The sequence below is a fragment of the Neopelma chrysocephalum genome, unplaced genomic scaffold (assembly GCF_003984885.1).
Source record: "Neopelma chrysocephalum unplaced genomic scaffold, ASM398488v2 Primary Assembly neopelma1_65, whole genome shotgun sequence".
NCBI classification, from domain to species: Eukaryota; Metazoa; Chordata; class Aves; order Passeriformes; family Pipridae; genus Neopelma; species Neopelma chrysocephalum.
The window spans coordinates 3,507,852-3,527,385 of record NW_020897722.1 but is presented as its reverse complement, the minus strand read 5'-3'; the positions used below and the strand labels follow the sequence as shown (position 1 = coordinate 3,527,385).

The window sequence follows — 19,534 nt, the reverse complement described above, 5'->3', positions numbered from 1 at the left end:
CCCCATACAGGTAGATTTGAGGGCCATGGGCCTTCACAAGAGTCTCCACCTGTTGGAAAGGGGAACAGGCAAACCCCAGTGGGCTCTGCTGTGGCCCAAAGGTGCTGGCACAGGCAGGTGGGTACTCACAGCTGCATCCTTGCCCTTGTTCTTGAACTTCCTCATGCGCTGCATCTGCTTCCCGACCTCCATCTCAGCAGGGTTGAGAGAGGTGCCAGCTGAACGTCTTCACGTGCTCTTGGGCTTCAGGACAGAGCAGGGTCAGGTCACAACTGCCCAGCAGCATCCACTGCCATCCATAAAGGGGGCTGGGACCCTCCACTCCCACCAGGAGCCTGTGCCACACATTTCCATGCTGCAACTCCCACCGAGGGAGATGCTGCAGGTCCCCTGCCCCAAGCAGGGCTTGGTAGGATCCTCACACACTGCAGCTGAGCCACTGAACTAAATACAGGCACAAACTACCACTTAATATCAGGCTACAAAAATTACAGCTGCTGCTGTAATCCCATGAGGAAGCCAGACACAGGCTTCCCATGGTTACAGAAACGCCACCTTCCTCTGGCTCTGATCCTGGGCCTTTTAGTCTTACTTTGACCCACAGCCCAAGCCTAGCAGGGCCTCTTGCCTCTAGAAAGATCAGCTCAAGGACTGATTTAAGGACACAGCCACATCCAAGCTTCTCACCCTCCCACACAGCCCAACCTGGCCTCCCACACCAGCACCCCAAAGTAAGGAAGACCCACAGTCACATGCAGAGGCATAAAGTGACCAAGTTCAACTGAGGAAGGAGTTCTCCTGGAAATCCAGCAGCTAGTGCAGATTACCAGGTGAGCAACATTAAATAGGGACAGGTAAAAGTCCTTTCTAAGCACCTCCTAATAAAAGCCACAGACAAAACACATGCTGGCCTTCAGACAGCTTCTGTCAGAAAAAACAAGGCTTCCACCCAGGAGAAACGGAGATGTTTTCAGACCAGACACCATCACAGGACCCCTAAACCCAGGCTGTGCATCAACACACTCAGGGGCTGATCACATACAGATGGTGCCTCCTCACCTTCCCTCCAGGCTCACAGCCAACAACTGCAGCTCAGACCAGCCTCCAAGAGCTCCCTCACACCTCATTCTAAGTTTAAGGTTTTGGGTTTTTTTTCAGTCCTCTCTCTTTCCTGTCCCAGCAGTCAAGGCTGGGATGCAGCTCTTTATTCCAGTTACTCAGCTGCAGAACCTCCCCAGCTCACAGAGGGGCCAGGATGAGCCACCACTTGGCTCAAACTAACCCCCCCATAGCCTTAACCCTGCTCCAGCCTCCCTTCCTCTGCTTCCATAACAGAGCAGAACAGCAACACCCCAAAAAGCCTCTTCTTTTGGAGGAGCCTTCTCCACCCCCATCTCAGCAGAAGAGCACCACAACCCACCCACTGACACCAGCCAAGCAGGAGCCTCAGCACAGCCCCAAACAGCCAGGAGAGCCCAACCAGCAGCCCCAACCCAGGGCATAAAGGAATAAACAACCACCCACTCCACAAGGAGGAGAAGCACTTACCACAACTCACTCTCATGCCCCACCACCCTCAACTGCCTCTTTTATTGCCCCCGTGGAGCCATGTACCCCCTCAGCTCCCCTCCAGGATTGGCTTTTCCCAGGACAGCCCCTGTTATCTCCACCTGCTCCCTCATCATGGTCACTGGGATGCACCTGGAGGAGGATGGATGCTGATGGCTGCCCTGGGCCACCACTCACCCCCCAAGACCTCCTCCATATATTTATGCTTTGCCCACTTTGGCCTTGTTTTTGGCCAGACCCTTGGTGGGTGATGCCAGCCTGTACCTGTGCAACATCCTGTGACACTGGAGGCAGTCTGGGCGCTGCCACCCCATCGCTGTGCAGGGCACAGGCAGTCTGGGGATGCCCCTTTTTTTGTCTGGGTAGCTTGTGGGGGGTGCTGCAGGCCAGGAGAGCAACATCCTTCAGTTAGCAGGGCCCAGGACCATGGAGCCAGGGGGCAGCTGAGGGGAACAGCCTGCGGAGGTTGCAAAAGAACCAAGACAGGATTAAGAAACTTGGAGCATCATCAGGTGCTGAGCTGCTGGCTGGCACAGGCAGAAGATGGCAAGGAGAGAAACCAAGCAGGAACCCTTTGTCTTCATGAGTCCTTTAGATTTTGGCCAGGAGCTGCTGGGCAGCTCACGTCGTGCTGCGTTCTGTGCCCGTCGCAGTCTCCATCAGTCAAGAGATTGTTTGCATTTCACAGAATCACAGAAAATGCTGAGTTGGAAGGGATCCACAAGGATCATCCAGTCCAGCCCTCAGCCCTGCACAAGACCATCCCCAAGAGTCACACCCTGTGCCCCAGAGGATCATCCAAACGCCCCTTGAGCTCTGGCAGCCTTGGGGCTCTGCCCACTGCTCTGGGGAGCCTGGGCAGTGCCCGACCACCCTCTGGGGAAAGAACCTTTTCCTGAGATCCAACCTGACCCTGCCCTGACACAGCTCCAGCCATTCCCTGGGTCCTGTCCCTGGTCCCCCCAGAGCAGAGCTCAGTGCCTGCCCCTACTCTGCCCCTCCCAAGGAAGTTGTAACTGCAGTGAGGTCTCCCCTCAGTCTCCTCTTCCCCAGCTGAACACACCAAGTGCCCTCAGTGTCCTCATATGGCTTCCCCTCAAGACCCCTCCCCATCCTCATTTGCCCTCCTTTGGACACTCTCTAATGGCTTCAGATCTTCCTCATATTGTGGTGTCCAAGACTGCCACAATATTCAAGGTGAGGCTGCACCAGCTCAGAGTGGAACCACTGCAGGGCCAAGCAGGGCTTGTTTGCAGCACTGCAGGCGGTTTTGGGGATCTGAGGTGTTGAAGGCACCCTGGATCTGCACACCCTCCCCTCCATCCCCCATTTTAGCACAGCCCCGTGAAACCCACCCCGTACAGCTCCCTGTGTGCAGAGGTGCCAGCCTGGTCCAGCCGGCGGGGAAGGGAGGAGCAGTGCTTCCCAAGTGGGTAGGGAAAACAGCTCTTACAATATTTAATTAAAACCTAATTTTAAACTACTTGACATCCTCTTTGTGCGAGGGTGGTGGGGAGCACAGAAATCCTGAGCTGCATGAAGGTGAGAGCGAGGTGGGAACAGCACCCACCACGGGGATCTGCACCCTCCACACCCCTGGATCCCTGCAGCCATGTACACAGAGCCATTTCAGACCAATTTACAGCAGTTCAGGGAACAACTAGTTCACTGTGTGGTTATTTCCAGCATGGAAATACCTATGGAGACAGTGCAATACCCAGGCTGCTTTAAGTCATGGATTCAAATCCTGGGGGGTCACACCAATTCGGCATTTCAAGGCAAATAAAAAGAGTTGTAGCAAGCTTTGTGTGGAAGGTGATGGGGGGAGGTTTGAGAAAAGACCTTCAGACAAATCTGTGGTTTGTAGGTGTTAAAAAGCCAGTTGTGCTAATCCTGGCTGCTGTGTTTTTAAGCTTCAAGTGCCACCGGTTGCATTATCTTGTTTCTTGGCTGCTTGAGACAGGAAAATTACATTTCAATTGCTTTTTAATTCAGCTTAATCTGGTGCAAAAGTTAGCGTGCACCCTCTAATTTTGTTTTCTGAGCGGTTTGTTTCCACTAATTCCTAATCAGCCAAGACTAAATCAAAACAGGCCTGGCTCAAGCTGAAATAGATGAGTCCTTGCAACTTTGCCAAGCAATTTAATTAAATTGGCTTAAAATCACCCCCTCCAAGATAAGTGGGGGCAGCCTCCTGCACAGGCCAGCCCCCAGCTTTTGGTCCCCTGCCTGGAGAGCTCTCGCCCAAGGTGCTGCAGGGTGTGAATGTGGAACAAGGCTGTGAGAGGTTCATCCTTATCCTGGGCTGCTCTTTTTCTCCCCACTCCTTCCATTCCCTCTCCACCTGCCAAGCACAATCAGCCCCATCCTGTTCAGTTCTCTGTCACTGCCAGCACAAGAATGGAGAGGATGGGGAGAGAAAACCCACGTGTCAGTGGATGAACATCCCCCTCCCTGTCGGCTGCTCCGGTCCCTGATGGCTTGAGAGGTGGCACTGCCACCCACAAGCAGGCTGAGGGTGAGGGGGGTGGATCTGAACCCGTGCTGAGGACACAGGCAGATCGATATTTGGGAAAGGGAACAACCACTGGGGGGAAAAAGTTTTGGTTTGCAGCATAATAAGAAGGTTTCACAGCTAATGGAGAGCAAAGGAGATAAAACCCTAAATCTAAATGACAGTGTCCCCTGAGCTCAGCCTAGTGTGCTCAAGCTGAAAATCCACATCATGACAGGTATGAAAAGCTGTGGTTCTAGTTCAGAGGGGTTCTTTTGATGCTGTTCTCCCACACCCTACCACCCTTCACCCCACCACTGCACCCTGGTGAGGCTCTGACTGGGGCAGACTTGAAAACACCCATTTTAAGCCCTGAGAGAAAAACCCTGATTTTCCCTCCTCCGTTTTTTTCATGTTTCTTGAATAGGCTCACCCTCACTGCCTGCAGAAAAGATGCCAGTCAGGAAAGGTGGCATTGGTGTGTGGCATCTCTGTGGCAGGGTGAGACGAGGCAGGAACATCCTCCCAGGATCCACTATGGGATGCTGCACGGGCACAGCAGCTGGTTGGAGCAGCCCCTCCGTGAGAGGAGAACCTCAGCTGGCGGAGAGGGAGCAGAGGGAGGGATCCCTGCCAGCCCCCAAACTTCTGCTCTCACACAGCATCTTCTCCATCAGCAATAATGTAGTTCCATTAACACCAACAAGTTATTTTTACCTATTAGTTACAGTAACACCGAGGAAATATCCATGTGGGCTCCTGAAACAGCTGATGATGTAACTGCTGGTGGGTTATAGGATCATCCTGAGTTGGAAGAGACCCACAGTCCAACTCCCAGCCCTGCACAGGACACCCCCTGTCCTGTCCAAACACGCCTTGACTCTGGCAGCCTTGGGGCCGTGCCCACTGCCCTGGGGAGCCTGGTCAGTGCCCAACCACCCTCTGGGGGAAGAACCTTTTCCTAATATCCAACCTAACCCTCCTGACACAGCTTCATGCCTTCATGGATGTGGGGCATTCCCAAGTGTGGCAGGGATGGGGCCTGGAAATTCCTCCTTTTTCAGTTGGGATCCACCCTCCTGGCACACAGTGCCAAATCCACAGCCTGCACCGGTCCCTCCTGGAGCAGCAGACACCAGGCAGCCCCTGCCCTCCCCACGGCCAGGAGTCAGCTCCATGTCAGTGCTGCTGTTGGAGCAGGAGCCGTGGGTGGGGGTGGGATGTGGGAGCTGCTTTGTGCTTTGTCACCGGGTGAGTGACAGCCCCCGGCCGCCACAGTCGGTCTAATCAGGACATGCAGAAGGTGCGAGAAGGGATTTATTGTTATCCCTGCCTTACTGCTGAGCCAGAGGCAAAGCCGAGCACTGCAGCTGGATTTTCTGAGGCTCAAGGTGCAGCTTGTTGTTTCCTCTAATTTCGTGTAGCAGCCTCAAAAATGAGGTCCTGCTTTTCTCCTCCTCTGGTTTTCTTCCACTCCCCTGATTTTCTCCCCCTGCTCCTCTGCAGCTGGGGAGCCATGGAGATGTCAGTTCACTGAATCATACAGAATCACAGAATGGCTTGGGTTGGAAGGGACCTTAAAAGACCAACCAGTTCCACCCCTTGCCATGGGCAGGGACACCTTCCCCTAGCCCAGGTTGTTCCAAGCCCCGTCCCACCTGGCCTTGAACACTTCCAGGGATGGGGCAGCCACAGCTTCTCTGGGCAACCTGTGCCATTGTCTCAGCACCCTCACAGGGAGGAATTTCTCCCCAACATCCCATCTAATCCCGTCCTCTGTCAGTGGGAAGCCATTCTCCCTTGCCCTGTCACTCCATGCCTCTATCCAAAGTCCGTCTCCAGCTCTCTTGGAGCCCCTTTAGGCACTGGAAAGGGCTCTAAGGTCTTCCCAGAGCCTTCTCTTCTCCAGGCTGAAAATCCCCCAGCTCTCCCAGCCTGGCTCCCCAGGACAGAAAAGAATGAGGAAGAAAAAGAGGAGGAGGAGGAAAGAAGTACAGTTTTCCATCAATTTGGTTGAAACAGCTCCTGCTGTGGCCAAGGGACCAATCCTGGTGCTTTTCAAGCCAAAGTGTTCTTCAGTGCCTTTTTCCAGCCAAGAAGGGGGATCACTCTGAGATGTAGGTGATGAAAAACAAAAAGAGTCACATTGATATCATACAGAAGAGATCTATATTTATTGATAAGGAGGCCTGGAAGAGTTGGGAATTCCCTGGGAATTAAGGCAAAGGGAATGTCTGTGCAGGAAGACAGTAGTGTAACACCAACTGATTATCCCATCAGCTGGGCTGGAGTTGGTGGGAGCCTCAGGAAGGAGAAGAGCAGCAGGGCTGAGTGGGAGCTGTGGGAGCTCATTCCCACTTTCCAAAGGCAGCTGTTAATGTCCATTCGGCTGCGCTGTAAGCGGATGCCCCAGAAAACCAGGACAGCCCTGAAGTGCCTGTAACTCCACACCAGGCTGAACGTTAAGGAACTAATTTTAACTTCTAAGCATCCTCCTTTCTGCCAGCCACGAAGGGATTAGAGTAACAGTTTTTGAAATTATTTAAAAATAACATCAGACTTAATCATAGCTATTTATTAAATCCATTATCCTCTGTCAGTTATGGGACACTGATTCAGCTGTGGAAACTATAATCACCTGTGGCCAAAAACCTCAGTTTTTTTTTTCCTAAAAGGCCCCAGTAATAATTATTCTTTTAGTCCTTGAATCTGTAACTCAAGGAACTGAAACAGAGACATCTATGGTGAATTTGGGGGTGAGGCACAACAGTGATGGAGAAACCTTGGAATTACTCAAGAAACCCACATAATTTTGCATAAATCATGCATGGCCTTGCTCCGCAGCACCTAGAAGGAAAAAGGCTCTCTAAAGGAGTGGAATACCTTGTAAATCATGCAGAGAAGAGAAACCCCATGAAAACACCAGAAAATCCACATAAATCATGGGGTCTTGTAGCCTCTGGATGCCTCTTTACTGTCAGGGAGTCCATATGCAGCTTAATTAGACAAGGAGATGAGCTTTCCTGCTGCCAGACGGATGCTCACCTTGCTCCAGCGCCCCTGATTATCACAGCTGAGGACAGCATTTCAACAGAAATTAGTGTCTTTGTTTAAAATGTGTATTTAGGGGCCTTCCTTTGAAAGCCATGCTCAGGAAATGCTAAAAAGAGGATTCGACATGCATATTCCACCTGATCATAGGAGCTGAAGATAATTTTTGCTAAGCCTGGAGGTGATGTTCATCTCTGTTTGAGCTGCTTCACATCTCACACACACAGACACTGATTTGGTAATGAGCTTCCCACTGACAGAGGGCAGGGTTAGATGGGGTACTGGGGAGAAATCCTTCCCTGTGAGGGTGGGGAGGCTCTGGCACAGGTTGCCCAGAGAAGCTGTGGCTGCCCCTGGATCCCTGGAAGTGTCCAAAGCCAGGTGGGATGGGGCTTGGAGCATCCTTGTCCAGTGGAAGGTGTCCCTGCCCATGGCAGGGAGTGGAACTGGTTGGTCTTTTAAGGTTCCTTCCAACCCAAACCATTCCATGATTCTGTGATTCTACAATTCCTTGCACTGAGTGCTATGATTGAGAATGTGAGCACTGAGAAGTTGGACACCAGGAAGACAGAGTTGAACTCTGCTTTCCTGTGTGTGTGCCCTTCCCTGTACAGTTTTTGATCACATAATTGCACAGACTGTCTCCTGCAGGATCTGTGATTTACTGAGCACCTGGTGGGATTTGAAAGTCCCTGGCATTGTCCCCATCAGACCCTCTGTGCCTCACGAACAGCGATGTGCCCTTGTTTGGTTAGAGCCTGGTCCTGTCTCCGTACAGACAACACCCCCTCCAGCCCTCACAGGAATACACTGATCCTCCCCAAGCAAGAACAGACAACAGCTGAGAATGAGGATGCAGCTTTCATTATTTTTTAAATGACTAATAAATGCAAAAACATCTTGCTGTCTCCTGGGGCAGATCTTTATATAACCCTGTGATCCTTCAGCAGGGCTTTCCGATCCGGATTCCGTTCCTCCCCAGACCACCAGGGATCAGTTTGCTGCTGATGCTGAAATGCAACCCTGAAATGCAGCATCCAAACTGAATTCCTTGTTATTCCAAGGCTTGCCAGTTCAGCACAACGGCTGAGGTTCTACAGCAAGCCATCAAAAGTGGGTTTGTACCCCCTGTTCCTCTCCTTGCCCTCCTCCATTTACAAGCTCCTTTTTTAATTGGGAATATCACTATGGACACCTGGGCTGCTGTGTTTAGCCTGGTATCCCTGGCAGCACTGAGGGAGGGACCAGAGCCTTTCTTACATGTGGTCTGTGTGACATAGGGGGACATTCAGGTTGGATATATGGAGAAAATTCTTCCCTGTGAGGGTGGGGAGGCCCTGGCACAGGTTGCCCAGAGAAGCTGTGGCTGCCCCATCCCTGGAAGTGTCCAAGACCAGGTGGGACGGGGCTTGGAGCAACCTGGGCTAGTGGAAGGTGTCCCTGCCCATGGCAGGGGGGTAGAATGAGATGAGCTTTAAGGTCCCTTCCAACCCAACCCATTCTGTGATTCTATATGGGCTGCTCTGCCCCTTATCTGAAGACCATTTTCCAATCTGAATCATGGTTATGCTCCCCATCCCTTCAGGCAAGAGGGCTGGACTCTCAGTCTCACTTTAACATGATGAAGGAATCTGTGTCAGGGCAAGAAACTGAGCCCACACCAAAGGCAAACATCCTGCTCAGACAACTCCCTCCCGTGACCCGCTGTCTGCAGGGCCTGTGTGCGCTGCTATCGGGACACGTCACTCCACTATCTCTCCTTCATTCTCTGAGGGAACCTTCCAAAACCCCCTTCCCAGATAATATAATCTGTGGCTGAGTGAACCAGCTGCAGCCCAGCCCAGGCTGTTGCAGCAGGAGCTGCAGTGCAGTGATGTGCTGGAGCAGGCCAGGATGGGGCCTGGGCTCTGCAAAATGCAATGGCACACCATGAAACTCATCCAGAGGCATCCTAGGAAGCAGAAAGCAATTTGGCTGAGTCCTGGCTGTTGCTGATCTGTCCATGGGCTTAGTAAGCCAACAGCTATTTCAGGTTTGCCATTTTGCCCTGTGTCCCTTCATGGGGAGATCCGATTGCTGCCTTTGCAACCCACGTGGTCAAAACATTGATTTATTCACATTACACATGAGCAAACAGGTCAGAACCCATTACTTATTTGATGCATTTCACGTCCTTCTCTAAGATGTTTGGCTGAGAACTGTTTACAGTCTTCATTCACAGATTTAAGGTTTGAAATAATTACCTGAAAAAGCCCAGAAAATATGACTTGCTCTGCATAGATTCCTGAGGAGTTAATCACAGTTCCCAGCGTTCAGGACTCAGGCTGGCCATGGTTTCTGTGGTATTATTCTGCTCCTGACGGGACATGCTGAGTTCCTAGAATCAGATTTTCAGGGTGAATAGTCAGTTACAAATTCAAGAGGTGGGTGTAACACGAACTCTCTAATTTTCACCTCAAAGCAGTTGTTTATCTGAATCTTCCTGCTTGGAAACTCTATCCCAAGCGTGTTCACCCACAACACCCACAATGGCAATACTGGCAGGGTAACCACATCCCAAACGCTCCAGCTGAGGCAAATATAGCAGGGAAATACCTAAAGCAGATACAGGAGCTGTTGTCTTTCATGTCTTTCAGGGCAGTTCATACCCACCAAGTAACCAAAACACACAAGACGGTAACACAACAACAGCTTCATCCTCTCTGCTTGCAGCAAACACACAGAATTTGTTTGTCTTAAACATGAATTATTTTAAAATGAAACTTTAATTCCATCAGTAATGTGGCTGCTCCTGCCAAGGGTTCAGTCTGAGGTTTGCTTGCCAAAGATCAGCTCCAAGGAAATGTGCTGTTCCACCTTGGCAAGAAGGACGTGGCCAAAAAGGTGATTTTGAATGGAAGTTTCTTTAGATTGTCTTTCTAATTCAGCCTCTTGTCCCTACTCTCCAGCAGCTGAGTTCATAGAATACCCTACAAGGCAAGACAAGAAAAAATCCCCACCAAACAAGGTATTATCTGACCTCTCTGGAGGGATCAAAGCTTCCCAATCAGGCTCCCAGCACCACTGGACTTGCAGATAAGGAATGTGTGGTCTCTTTTAAGATGTAATTGCTGGCTCAGGCTCTTTGGATGGCTCTGACAGAGCCTATCCAGCCCTTGCAAACACAATTCCAGGACCTTGGGTTTAACCTGGCAGGTACCTGCTGTGTGTGATGGCTGGGAAGAGGTGTGGGATGGAGAGCAGGAAGGGCCATGTGGCAGAAATGACAAGCAGAGGCAGAAAGAGAAAAGGGTGGTGCCTGCAGGTGTATGTGGAACCCATCTGGATTTATATTCACTGTGTTTTATAACATGTAGGCTTGAATTCACAGGTATTTTAACAATAAGTTTATTGAATTCCATGTGATTTTGTGGAACTTCAGAGTGTTAACTCACTCCCAGCTGTTGGCATGGCCTTACCCCTTCCTTGACCTTTGGGAATACATTCAGGACGAGCTTTTAAAAACATACACAGTCTCTGGGAACCTAAACAACAACAGCCTTCAGAGAAGCTGAGCACCAGTCACTCCTTCTGGCTTCAGACTGAAAGGCCAGAGCAAAACAGACTTTTTGTAGGTACTTTGGTGTGCCAAAAAACGGGCTGACACTGAGTGAACAACTCTGAAGCTGTGAGTTGTCGTCACGCCCTGCCTCAGTTTCCCCAGCTTGGAAAGGATGGTGAGGCAAAAAGAATGGAAAGTTCCATAAAAATCTGAGACCTGCACCCAAGAAACTGTCTGATGCCAGGATGAACTATTTTGTCACCTGCATTCATCTTTTGTAGCTGTTTGGTTTAATGTTTCATAGCTCTGTTTCGGAGACCACGTCAGTCCTTGTGTTTGAGGGAGGTGACAGGTTAATTACAGACCTGAGCCAAGCCTCAAATATACATTGCAAATCCAGGCATCTAAACCCAGCCTGTCTACAGATTCAGCTGTGTAGGTTGAGAGGGGAAATGATTGCTGAGCTGTTACTTTCCTTATCTCTGCCTGATCAAAGAGGAAATGGACACAGGACATTTCTCCTTCCTGCTTTCCGGGTGAAATTCATCCCAGAGCAGCAGATTGCAGCTGGCAGTGTTACACCAGGATCTCTTTGAGCTGTGAAACCAGTTTCCAAAGGTGCAGCACCGCTGCCTTGGAGTCCTTGCACACATATATTTTTAGACCCTCAAGGTTTTCAGGAGGATGGTGGAGAAATGAGATCCCCAGAAGAACCAGTGCCACCGCTGCCTCCGACCAGTGCCAAGCTGACTTCAGCCCAAGCAGTGGCCTCTAAAGCCAGATTCTGGTGGCCAGAATCCCCTTCCCAGCCCAGGGGCTTCTCCCCCTCTCCCCAGAGTGACTCCTGAGCAGGCTGTGAGTCACAAGCCTGGTGCTCAGCATCGCTTGGGGCTGCAGAGGTGGGACAGAGAGCAGCCCTCGCCTGGGCAGTGTGTCCAAACAAAGCCACAGCACAGCCCCTGCTCCCTTTAATCATGGGAGTGATGAAATCAGCTTCTCCTCTGCGGGGAGCAGCGAGTTGGGCAGGTAGGGCAGGTCCCCGGGAGGCACATCTTTGGGTGCTGGACACGCTGCTCACCGGCAGCAGCTTGGCTGTCGCCTTGACAACATTAAAGCTGGTTCAGATGTGTGGGTGGGGGAAGGAAAACTGCCTGGAGTGTGGGACACAGTCTGCTCCCAACACGGAACAGGTCCCAAAAAATGCAAAGCCTTGGGACATGAGTCATGTCCTTGAACTCCCCTGCTCCCTCCCGTGGAATAGCTTTGCCACAGGTGTGCACTCAGGTTGTGACAAGGGAGAAGACCACCGAGGGCCATGGAAGTGGATGTGCCATGGGCTCTCCTGGTAGTTTTTGATGGCTGAGGACAGGAGCTGATGAACCAGGTCCTCCCTTTCAGTCTTCCAGTGTCAGCTCCTACCCAAGCCCCTTTTCCCTGCCTGTCTGTCGCTTGTTAAAGCAAATGGCAAAGCACCAGAATGTTTGGGTTTTCTGCTTTTCTCTGCCCTCTCCTCAAATAAATTCCCTGCATTTCTTTTTGCCTGTTCATAAAACAGAGGGGGATCTTGATTTGTGGCTGCAATGAACCCACACTCACACAGAGCTGTGGGGGCTCGCAGGTGGTCTGGAAATGGGAATAAATAGCAGTGGGAGGAATAATCACAGTGTTGGCAGAGAGCATGGAGATTCCTGAGAGAGCAGCCTCAGGGATCCTCAGCCAGGTGGGATTTCCCAGCACTTTATTTCCGGCAACCTGTAAAATCGAAATGTAGTAAAAAAGTGTTTTTTCTGGGTAAAATATTGTGAAGAGCAAGTTCTCCAAATAATAAAAGAGAAATAAGCATCAATGATCAGGGAGGGAGACCTGGGTTTTTTTCTCATGATAGGAATGAGGAATATTGGTATCAAACAGAAAGAATCCCTCCATGGTGATGGCAGCTTTTAAGACTGAGAGCAGTCTCCTCTCCTCTCCTTTCTTTTTTTTTCTTTTTCTTTTTCTTCTTTTTCTTTTTCTTTTTCTTTTTTTTCTTTTTCATCTTTTTCTTTTCCTTTTTTTTTTCTTTTTCAGCCCCCCCCCCGACTCCACTATGGGGGTCAGTAAAACAATTCTGAATTTAAAGACATAAATAGCAGCTACATTTGGCCCCGCAGCAAAAATCCTGTTATTCAAGCCTTGTGGGATTCTTTCGGTGGCTTCCTATTCCTCCTTCCAGCTTCCTCACCGCCAGACCTCTGGATTGTCAAGCCCCAGCCCGTCCCTCTGCGCCTGTTTCCTCCTCCTCAACTTCTCCCCCCAGGCTGTCCCTATCCCACACACATTCCTAGCCTGTCTTATGCTGCCCTCTATCCTTGGAATAACCTTCCTCCTCCTCCAAGCAATAAGCCTCACTCCTCTTTCCCAGCTTTCTGCCTGCAGACTTCATCGTTGCCCAGCCGTTCCCCCGTGGGTCTCTCAATCCTGGAATATCCCAAAATCTCTTTTCTAGAAGACTGAAGTCCTGAGCACAGCAATACAGTTTGCATTTGCTGTTCCTTCTTGGAACCGGGATTAGCCAGACTCCCGCCTGCCCCAAATCCACACGGCTGGACCCCTGTGGAGAGCCTTTGGCAGGGCTAAACCTGAATGGAATTGCTGCTCACAGCAGTAATTCAGCTTTTTGTGGGAGCTGACTGACAGCAAATGTATTTACTGGGTTGCTTTGGATGGTGAGGAGTCCTTGTGCTCAAGTCGTGCTCAAAGCCCAAGGCTTCAGTGTTGAGCATCCTGCTGGTATCTGATTTTTGTAGGAATCCCTGGAAGATCAAGTCATCCAGGTGAATCCTCTGCTGGAGACCCTTAATTATGCTAAAATTAGGGGGAAGAACAATTCTTCCCATTTTTTAAGTACCAGCCCTTCACTGGTAGGTCGCTGTAGGTCATATAAAGATCTTCCCTCAAGAAAAAATACACCCAAAAAATATCTTCACATGCTTCCTCAAGCAGCAAAGTTAATTTATGTTTACTTCACATTTCCCACAAAGCATTATTGGTTCCCGTTTGCTTGAACTGAGTTGGTCAGTCAGTTTTGTTTTGCCTTCCTATTTTTAGATGTCAAGTTTTTGTATGTCAAATAAAAAACCAGTTTTGATCAACCCCAAATCAATGCCCTTTCAACTGATCGCTGCTGCAGTGATTCTAAATGCAGATTATTTTTAATTTTGCAGATTTTTTTGCAGATTAACTTTGAAATTGTCAGTTTAAATGTAAAACATCGGGGTTTTCAACTGCAGTCTCATTCCTGTTTCTGTGTGCTACATACTTCTGCCATATGCTGCAGAGAAAGGAGGATTTCTTTAAGCTCTAATACAGAATCCAAGAAAGAAAGAGGGTTTTTTATAGATCTGATCTTTGAAAAGATTAAATTTCCTCTCACTGACTTGCAAATTTGCCCCTACAGGCAACGCTGTCTGTCCCTGATGAACGTGCAGAACCTCTCAGCTACTTTCTGTTTTCCTACAGATATTGCAATCTTGATTAACAGACTCATCTTTTATTTTCTCATCTAGGGCAAATTTATCTGAATTCACTGTGGTGGCACAGCCAAGCTGGCTGGGACTAACACTGGGAGTTGTAAGTAAGCAGATAATTCTCTATATTAACTTTGCTTAGGGTTTTCTCTTGTGTTGAATGGACCCTGTTCTGATTAAATCAGACACGTGCAAATCTGAAATGAATTCTTTGAACTGGAGGGATCTGCACTGCTGTAAATGAAACCAAACTCTGTCCCTTCTTCCACAGTGAAGTTACAGACTGTATTAGATGATGACAAATTTATTTCCTCTCTCTTTAGCTGCCCGTGAGACTCTGAGCACACATAAAGGGCACGGTGCCTCCCCCAAAAGCTGTACACTTTTCATTCTACAATTATATTGCAACCATTACTAACACTCATCAGCACAAAACCATAATTGTCTTGCAACCAAGACCCCAAAAATAGCTCTCCAGGGAAGGTTCATTGTCCTGTGCTTGCACACGTGCATGCAAGACTAAATTGAGAGCCACAGATCCCAGCTCTCAAGGTAAAAGACCCCACCTCATTTCCTGACAGAAAAAGGAGAGAGGAAACATATGGACCAGTTATTCTTTAATGTGGGATTGACTCCATCCCTCCTACTTTCAACTCATCCCAGATTTGCATCACACTCAGGGACCATATGTTGGATTTGCCTCTCTGGACAGTTCAAGGCCAAGGCAAGTTCAGTTTGTTTACTGGAAGGTTTCAGCCTCTTCCCACCTGGCCCGGAGAGCCAGGGCATGGCCAGACCTTCCCTGGGTGGGCAGCAGCACTGGCCAAGGTCCTCCTGCATCTGGATGGAGCTCTGAGGGCAGAGGGGACTGTGAGTCCTCCCCGAGGTCACTTGGACTAACTTAGATTGACAATAAAGGTGGTTTGAGTCAACCTAAACTTGTCTGCAGAACTCACATGATGCCATTCCCAGCAGAGCCATGTGGAGAGGGGACTTCAGCCCAGAGGAAATGGTGAAAATGCCCAGGCAGGACTGCCAGCAAGTTCTGGTGATTTGGTATCCCTTTGGTGATTTTGGAATGAAGTGATGTGGCCAGGTCTAGAGGAGGATGGGTTTTATGGAGACCAGAAGCCAAACTAAGCATGTTAGAGCAGGACAGAAGACATGGACAGGGCGATTACACTTTTCCAAAAGGGCAGTGTAAGGACACATTTCACACAATTCAATCTTACAAACCATGCACTGGTAATTCAGAGGCTGCTCAGAAGCAGGATGAGTTACTCTGGAGAGCTGCTCCTGAACCCAGCAATGACAGAACTAAACAAGCAACGGCACCTCCTGCCTCCATTTCACGAATTGCCGAAATATCTCTACTAAAACTCGTGCCAGTGGGAACGTTGTGAAGGTTGGAGGCATGTTCTGAGAGCAGCAATGAAGGATGCTGTGGCTCTTGCTGCACTCACAGGACTTCCAAACACATTGGTGAAATACTGGCTTCATTGATATCAAAACCAAAACTCTCACTGACATCGACAGGGCAGTGACTTTTCAATCTCTGGCTGCTGCCAACACCTGGATGTGTTCTCCTCTGTGTTCCAGGTCTGGAGAAGTCATGTGCCATTTCCCAGGAAGCAGCTAAAAGATATTATATCTTCCTTGAACTTACTCATACGGCACTTTGTGTGTGTTATTCACTCCCTTTAGTGCACAAATCCCTGCTCGATCCTCTGTTTCTAGGATAAGAAACCTACACACCAGAGCTGTGCTTGGCCAGAGATTGAAATAGGTTCTCTGCAGTGGGGGGTTGTTACTAATTATCCAGGAAGAAGAGGATTGCTAGTGACTTTTCCTTAGGCAGGTCAGAGTGAGAAAGGAAAGCTGTCTTCCCTTATCTTCATCAATGCATGGTGAGATCCCCCTTGATGTGGCAGGGCTGCCACTAAGGTAAAAATGATCATTTTTAAACTGAAGTGTTGAGCTGCTTCATGCCAATTGCTTACATCTCCTTAGGACAGGGAAGACAGCCTGGACAAGCCTTTCAATACTGTTGAAAAGGTTTGGGTGTTCAATCCCACTGACTTTGACGTGGCTGCTACGGCAAAATCTCCTGGGTAGCCTAAGCAACTCATCCCACAAAAGGTTTTTTTTCTTAAGTGATACACTCAAGACGTGCTCAGGAATGGAAATCTAGAAGAACACTCAGTCTCCAACCCAAAAGCTTGTGTTGTGCCTTGATTGGACTGATGGTAATTGGTGTAATCACCTCTTGGTCCTTCTCTTGCTGCAGAAAGTGCTGCTTGTGCCCAATCCTAATTGTTACCTCTGGGTGCATCAAAGTGTGATCACAGCAAAGAACACAGATGATGGAAGAGCCACTTCTCACTAATGGAAGTGTGGAGGAACATTAGTAAGAGTGGAACTACAGCAAACAGGAGGCTGCCCCCCTGGCCTAAGCTTCCCCTAGGAATAAAATTCAGCTTCTTCAACCTGAGGATAAATAAGCCACTCGGGAGCAGCTGGGATAGCCTAAAGACTTGTTCAATTGTCCGAGAGCTGAAGCCTGAATGTAAAATATCTGCTCCAAAGCAAACGAGCTCGACGTAGGAGTTTCTGGTTAACATTCAACGGCCTGGGGTTTGCAGGACTTCAAACGAGCTGTTACAGCTCGTTTGAAGCCTCAAAACTGACAGATCTGAAAGCTGTGGCAGAGACCACGGGTTAAAACCTGCTCATCTCGCATACATATGTAATCTCAAGAAGCAGCTTTTGTGAGAGGAAGACTTGACCCTTTGTCTGGTTTTGACACACATTTTCCTTTTTAATATCATTTTGAAGAGTATCTGTTACTGAGAAGAGCTTATTGGGAATATCTGCTGGCTCCTGAGACTATTACTATAAGCAGGACTTGAGCTACAGAGAGATCAAACAGTCTCCAGCTGCTGAACTTCCAGTGCCCTTTCCAGCAGCTGTTGATATTTTACAGCTCCCAGGATTTGTCCATTGCAAACAAGCCTTTTGTACAAAGCAAAGATGATTTTCATAGCCACGAAGACAGGCAGTCTCAAATCATGGCTCACAAGTAACACACTGCAAGGTTCTCTGGAATCCTGCTCTGGGCAGGATGGGACAGCAAAGCACGGTGCTGGTCTGATGGGACCTAGCTGGGCAAACCTCAGAGAGCTGGAAAATGATTTTAGATGTTTGGCACTATGGGCTGGCTTCCAGCTTCTGGTGCAGATTAAGAATTGCCTTGAGTGGGCCTGTGTCCCTTCTGTCCTGTCCCCTTTGATGTCCTGGGCTCTGGTCCAGAAGAGATCTGTGGCTACAACTGACTTGGATGCACTTGGGCACAAAGAAGTTCAAGCAGAAGCCAAGGAGGAGCAGGCAGAGGTGGACAAAACGGAGGTGGGTTGAGATCTCACATGTGTTGACAGCAAACCAGGACAAAGCCAGTGTGCCAGGAGCTCAGCCAGTTCACTGAGATTGAAAAAGCTGCTAAAACCAGGCTCTTGTTTCCAGGGAATATAGAATGACCTTAAACAACACGCTGATTCTTTTTTTAAATGAACAGATGTGCTGTTGAGAGGTGGAGCTGGCACTCACAGCTGCCACAGGGCAGCGGGCCTGGCAGATGGCTGAGCTGTCAGCTGAGGACTTGATCCTGCTTTGTCCAACAGCCCTGCCTTGCCCATGACTTTGGATCCACGGTGAAGCACAGGCACAGACCTCCTGGAGCTTCTGGGAGCCCAGGCACAGCAGCTGCAGCACCTTGTTTGAGGTGTTTATTATTGCTCTGCTCCATCCAGCAAGCTCTGCTGAGGGGTGTGTGTGAAGGGATGGAGCTGAGAGCTGCTTCCCTTCTGCCCTTCCCAGCTGGTTCCCAGCAGGGCTGGAGAGCTTGTCTGCACCCATTTTCCTGAGTATACAGCAAGGGAATGGGGACAGTGAGGGATTTTCTTCCAGTTGCCCAGATTAACATGTTCATCTTCCCTCCAAGAGTGGCTGACAAAGTTACTGAGCCCATGGGTCTGCAGCCTGGAGAGCTCCAGAGGGGTCATCACCAGGCCCAGGGGAAAAGCAGTGAACAAGCTGGAGCAGAAGGGCATCCTAAGGCACCACAGTGCCAGAACGGAGGAGTTGGCCAGCAGGTCCCTGAAACCCTTTCCAGTAACAATTAATTGAAAACACTGATTATGCAAATGTCTGACCGGTGACGCCACAGTTGAGCGTTTTAGCGTATAAAGAACAGGAAGGCTGTTCCACGACTCCCCAACATGTTGCCACTGGCCTTGATTAAAAATATAATCCTTATAGATATTCTGAAAAGGAACAAAACCCCGAAAACTCAAGCCAAGGCTTGTTTCTAGTAACATAAAGCTGTAGGAAAGCTACCTAAAAGGTACATCGGCCAAAGATTAAATGAATTTTTGCTGCCCTTGCTTACGTGTTGCTGGAAGAGCCAGAGCCCTGCAGCTCCTGCAGCTTGTCTCGCCTTTCCTGGTGGATGTGACTCGCCTCTCTGCTGTGCTGTCACGCAGCCATGCTAATGCTTAGCAGCAGGAACAGTATTTAAGCATATTATCAAACTCCACCAGTTATTCATATACTCCACTGCACAGACACACTGACAGAACATGATCAGAGCATGAATCACAGGCCCTTTGGTCTATCTTTTTTACACTCAGCAACTATTTCCTTTCTTTGCTACCAAGCAGGTTTTTGAAAGTGGCATTTGACTGTGGCAAAATATGTTCTGATTGTGCCTGGTTCTAGCAGTCTATAAGCCACATTGTCCTCTCTGCCAGCGTATCAAAGCATGAGCCCAAAAGGTAAAAATATAATCTCTCCACAACATGCTTTCCTTTGGCAGTGCTCCAGAATCATTTATTCAGGGCAAATGGGTTTTCCATGGTAAGGGCCCCCCGTGAGGACTGAGACTCCAGGGAATGCTTTAATGCTATTCCCATGCCAGCATTAACTCGTTTCCTTTCCCTGTACCCACGGAGAGGATTTCTCCCTCTCTCTGCACAGGTTAACAATGAGAAATCTGCTTTCTCATGCACTACCAGGCTGTTCTCCGGCTGTATCCGAACGAGTTGTGCCTTTCCTCCCTTGCTCCTTTCCAGGTGTGACACAGCACCACAGGGCAGCTACAAAAGAGCAAGGATCCCACCAAGCAGTGGTGGGGTTGCTCCAGAAATCCAGCGTGGCCCTGCTCTGGGTCCTCCTTGAAGGAGAGGAGGCTGCAGGTGAGTGAACATCACAGGTACAATCAATACTGTCACCTCGATGTGTCGGCACGCAAATGTCATCGGTCCTGGTGCCCAGTGCTTCCCCATCATTCCTTTGTGGAAAGGATTAAACCTGTCAGGT

The 19,534-nt window shown here is 49.4% G+C and overlaps 1 protein-coding gene across 4 annotated transcripts in view; it reads right to left on the bottom strand.

Annotated features, from left to right (window-relative positions):
* KPNA7 (karyopherin subunit alpha 7) overlaps positions 1-19,534 on the bottom strand; it is a 49,505-nt gene that overhangs the window by 6,658 nt on the left and 23,313 nt on the right. For 2 of the 4 annotated variants that reach the window (XM_027683467.1, XM_027683468.1), the window contains exons 3-4: positions 9,358-9,491; positions 130-243 (exon numbers count right to left, since the gene is read on the bottom strand). In XM_027683467.1, coding sequence (XP_027539268.1) covers positions 130-192 — 63 coding nt within the window. In that variant the 5' untranslated portion in view covers positions 193-243; positions 9,358-9,491. Of the gene's footprint in view, positions 1-129; positions 244-9,357; positions 9,633-19,534 lie in introns of those variants that run through there. The other 2 variants (XM_027683469.1, XM_027683472.1) reach the window with 2 other exon arrangements.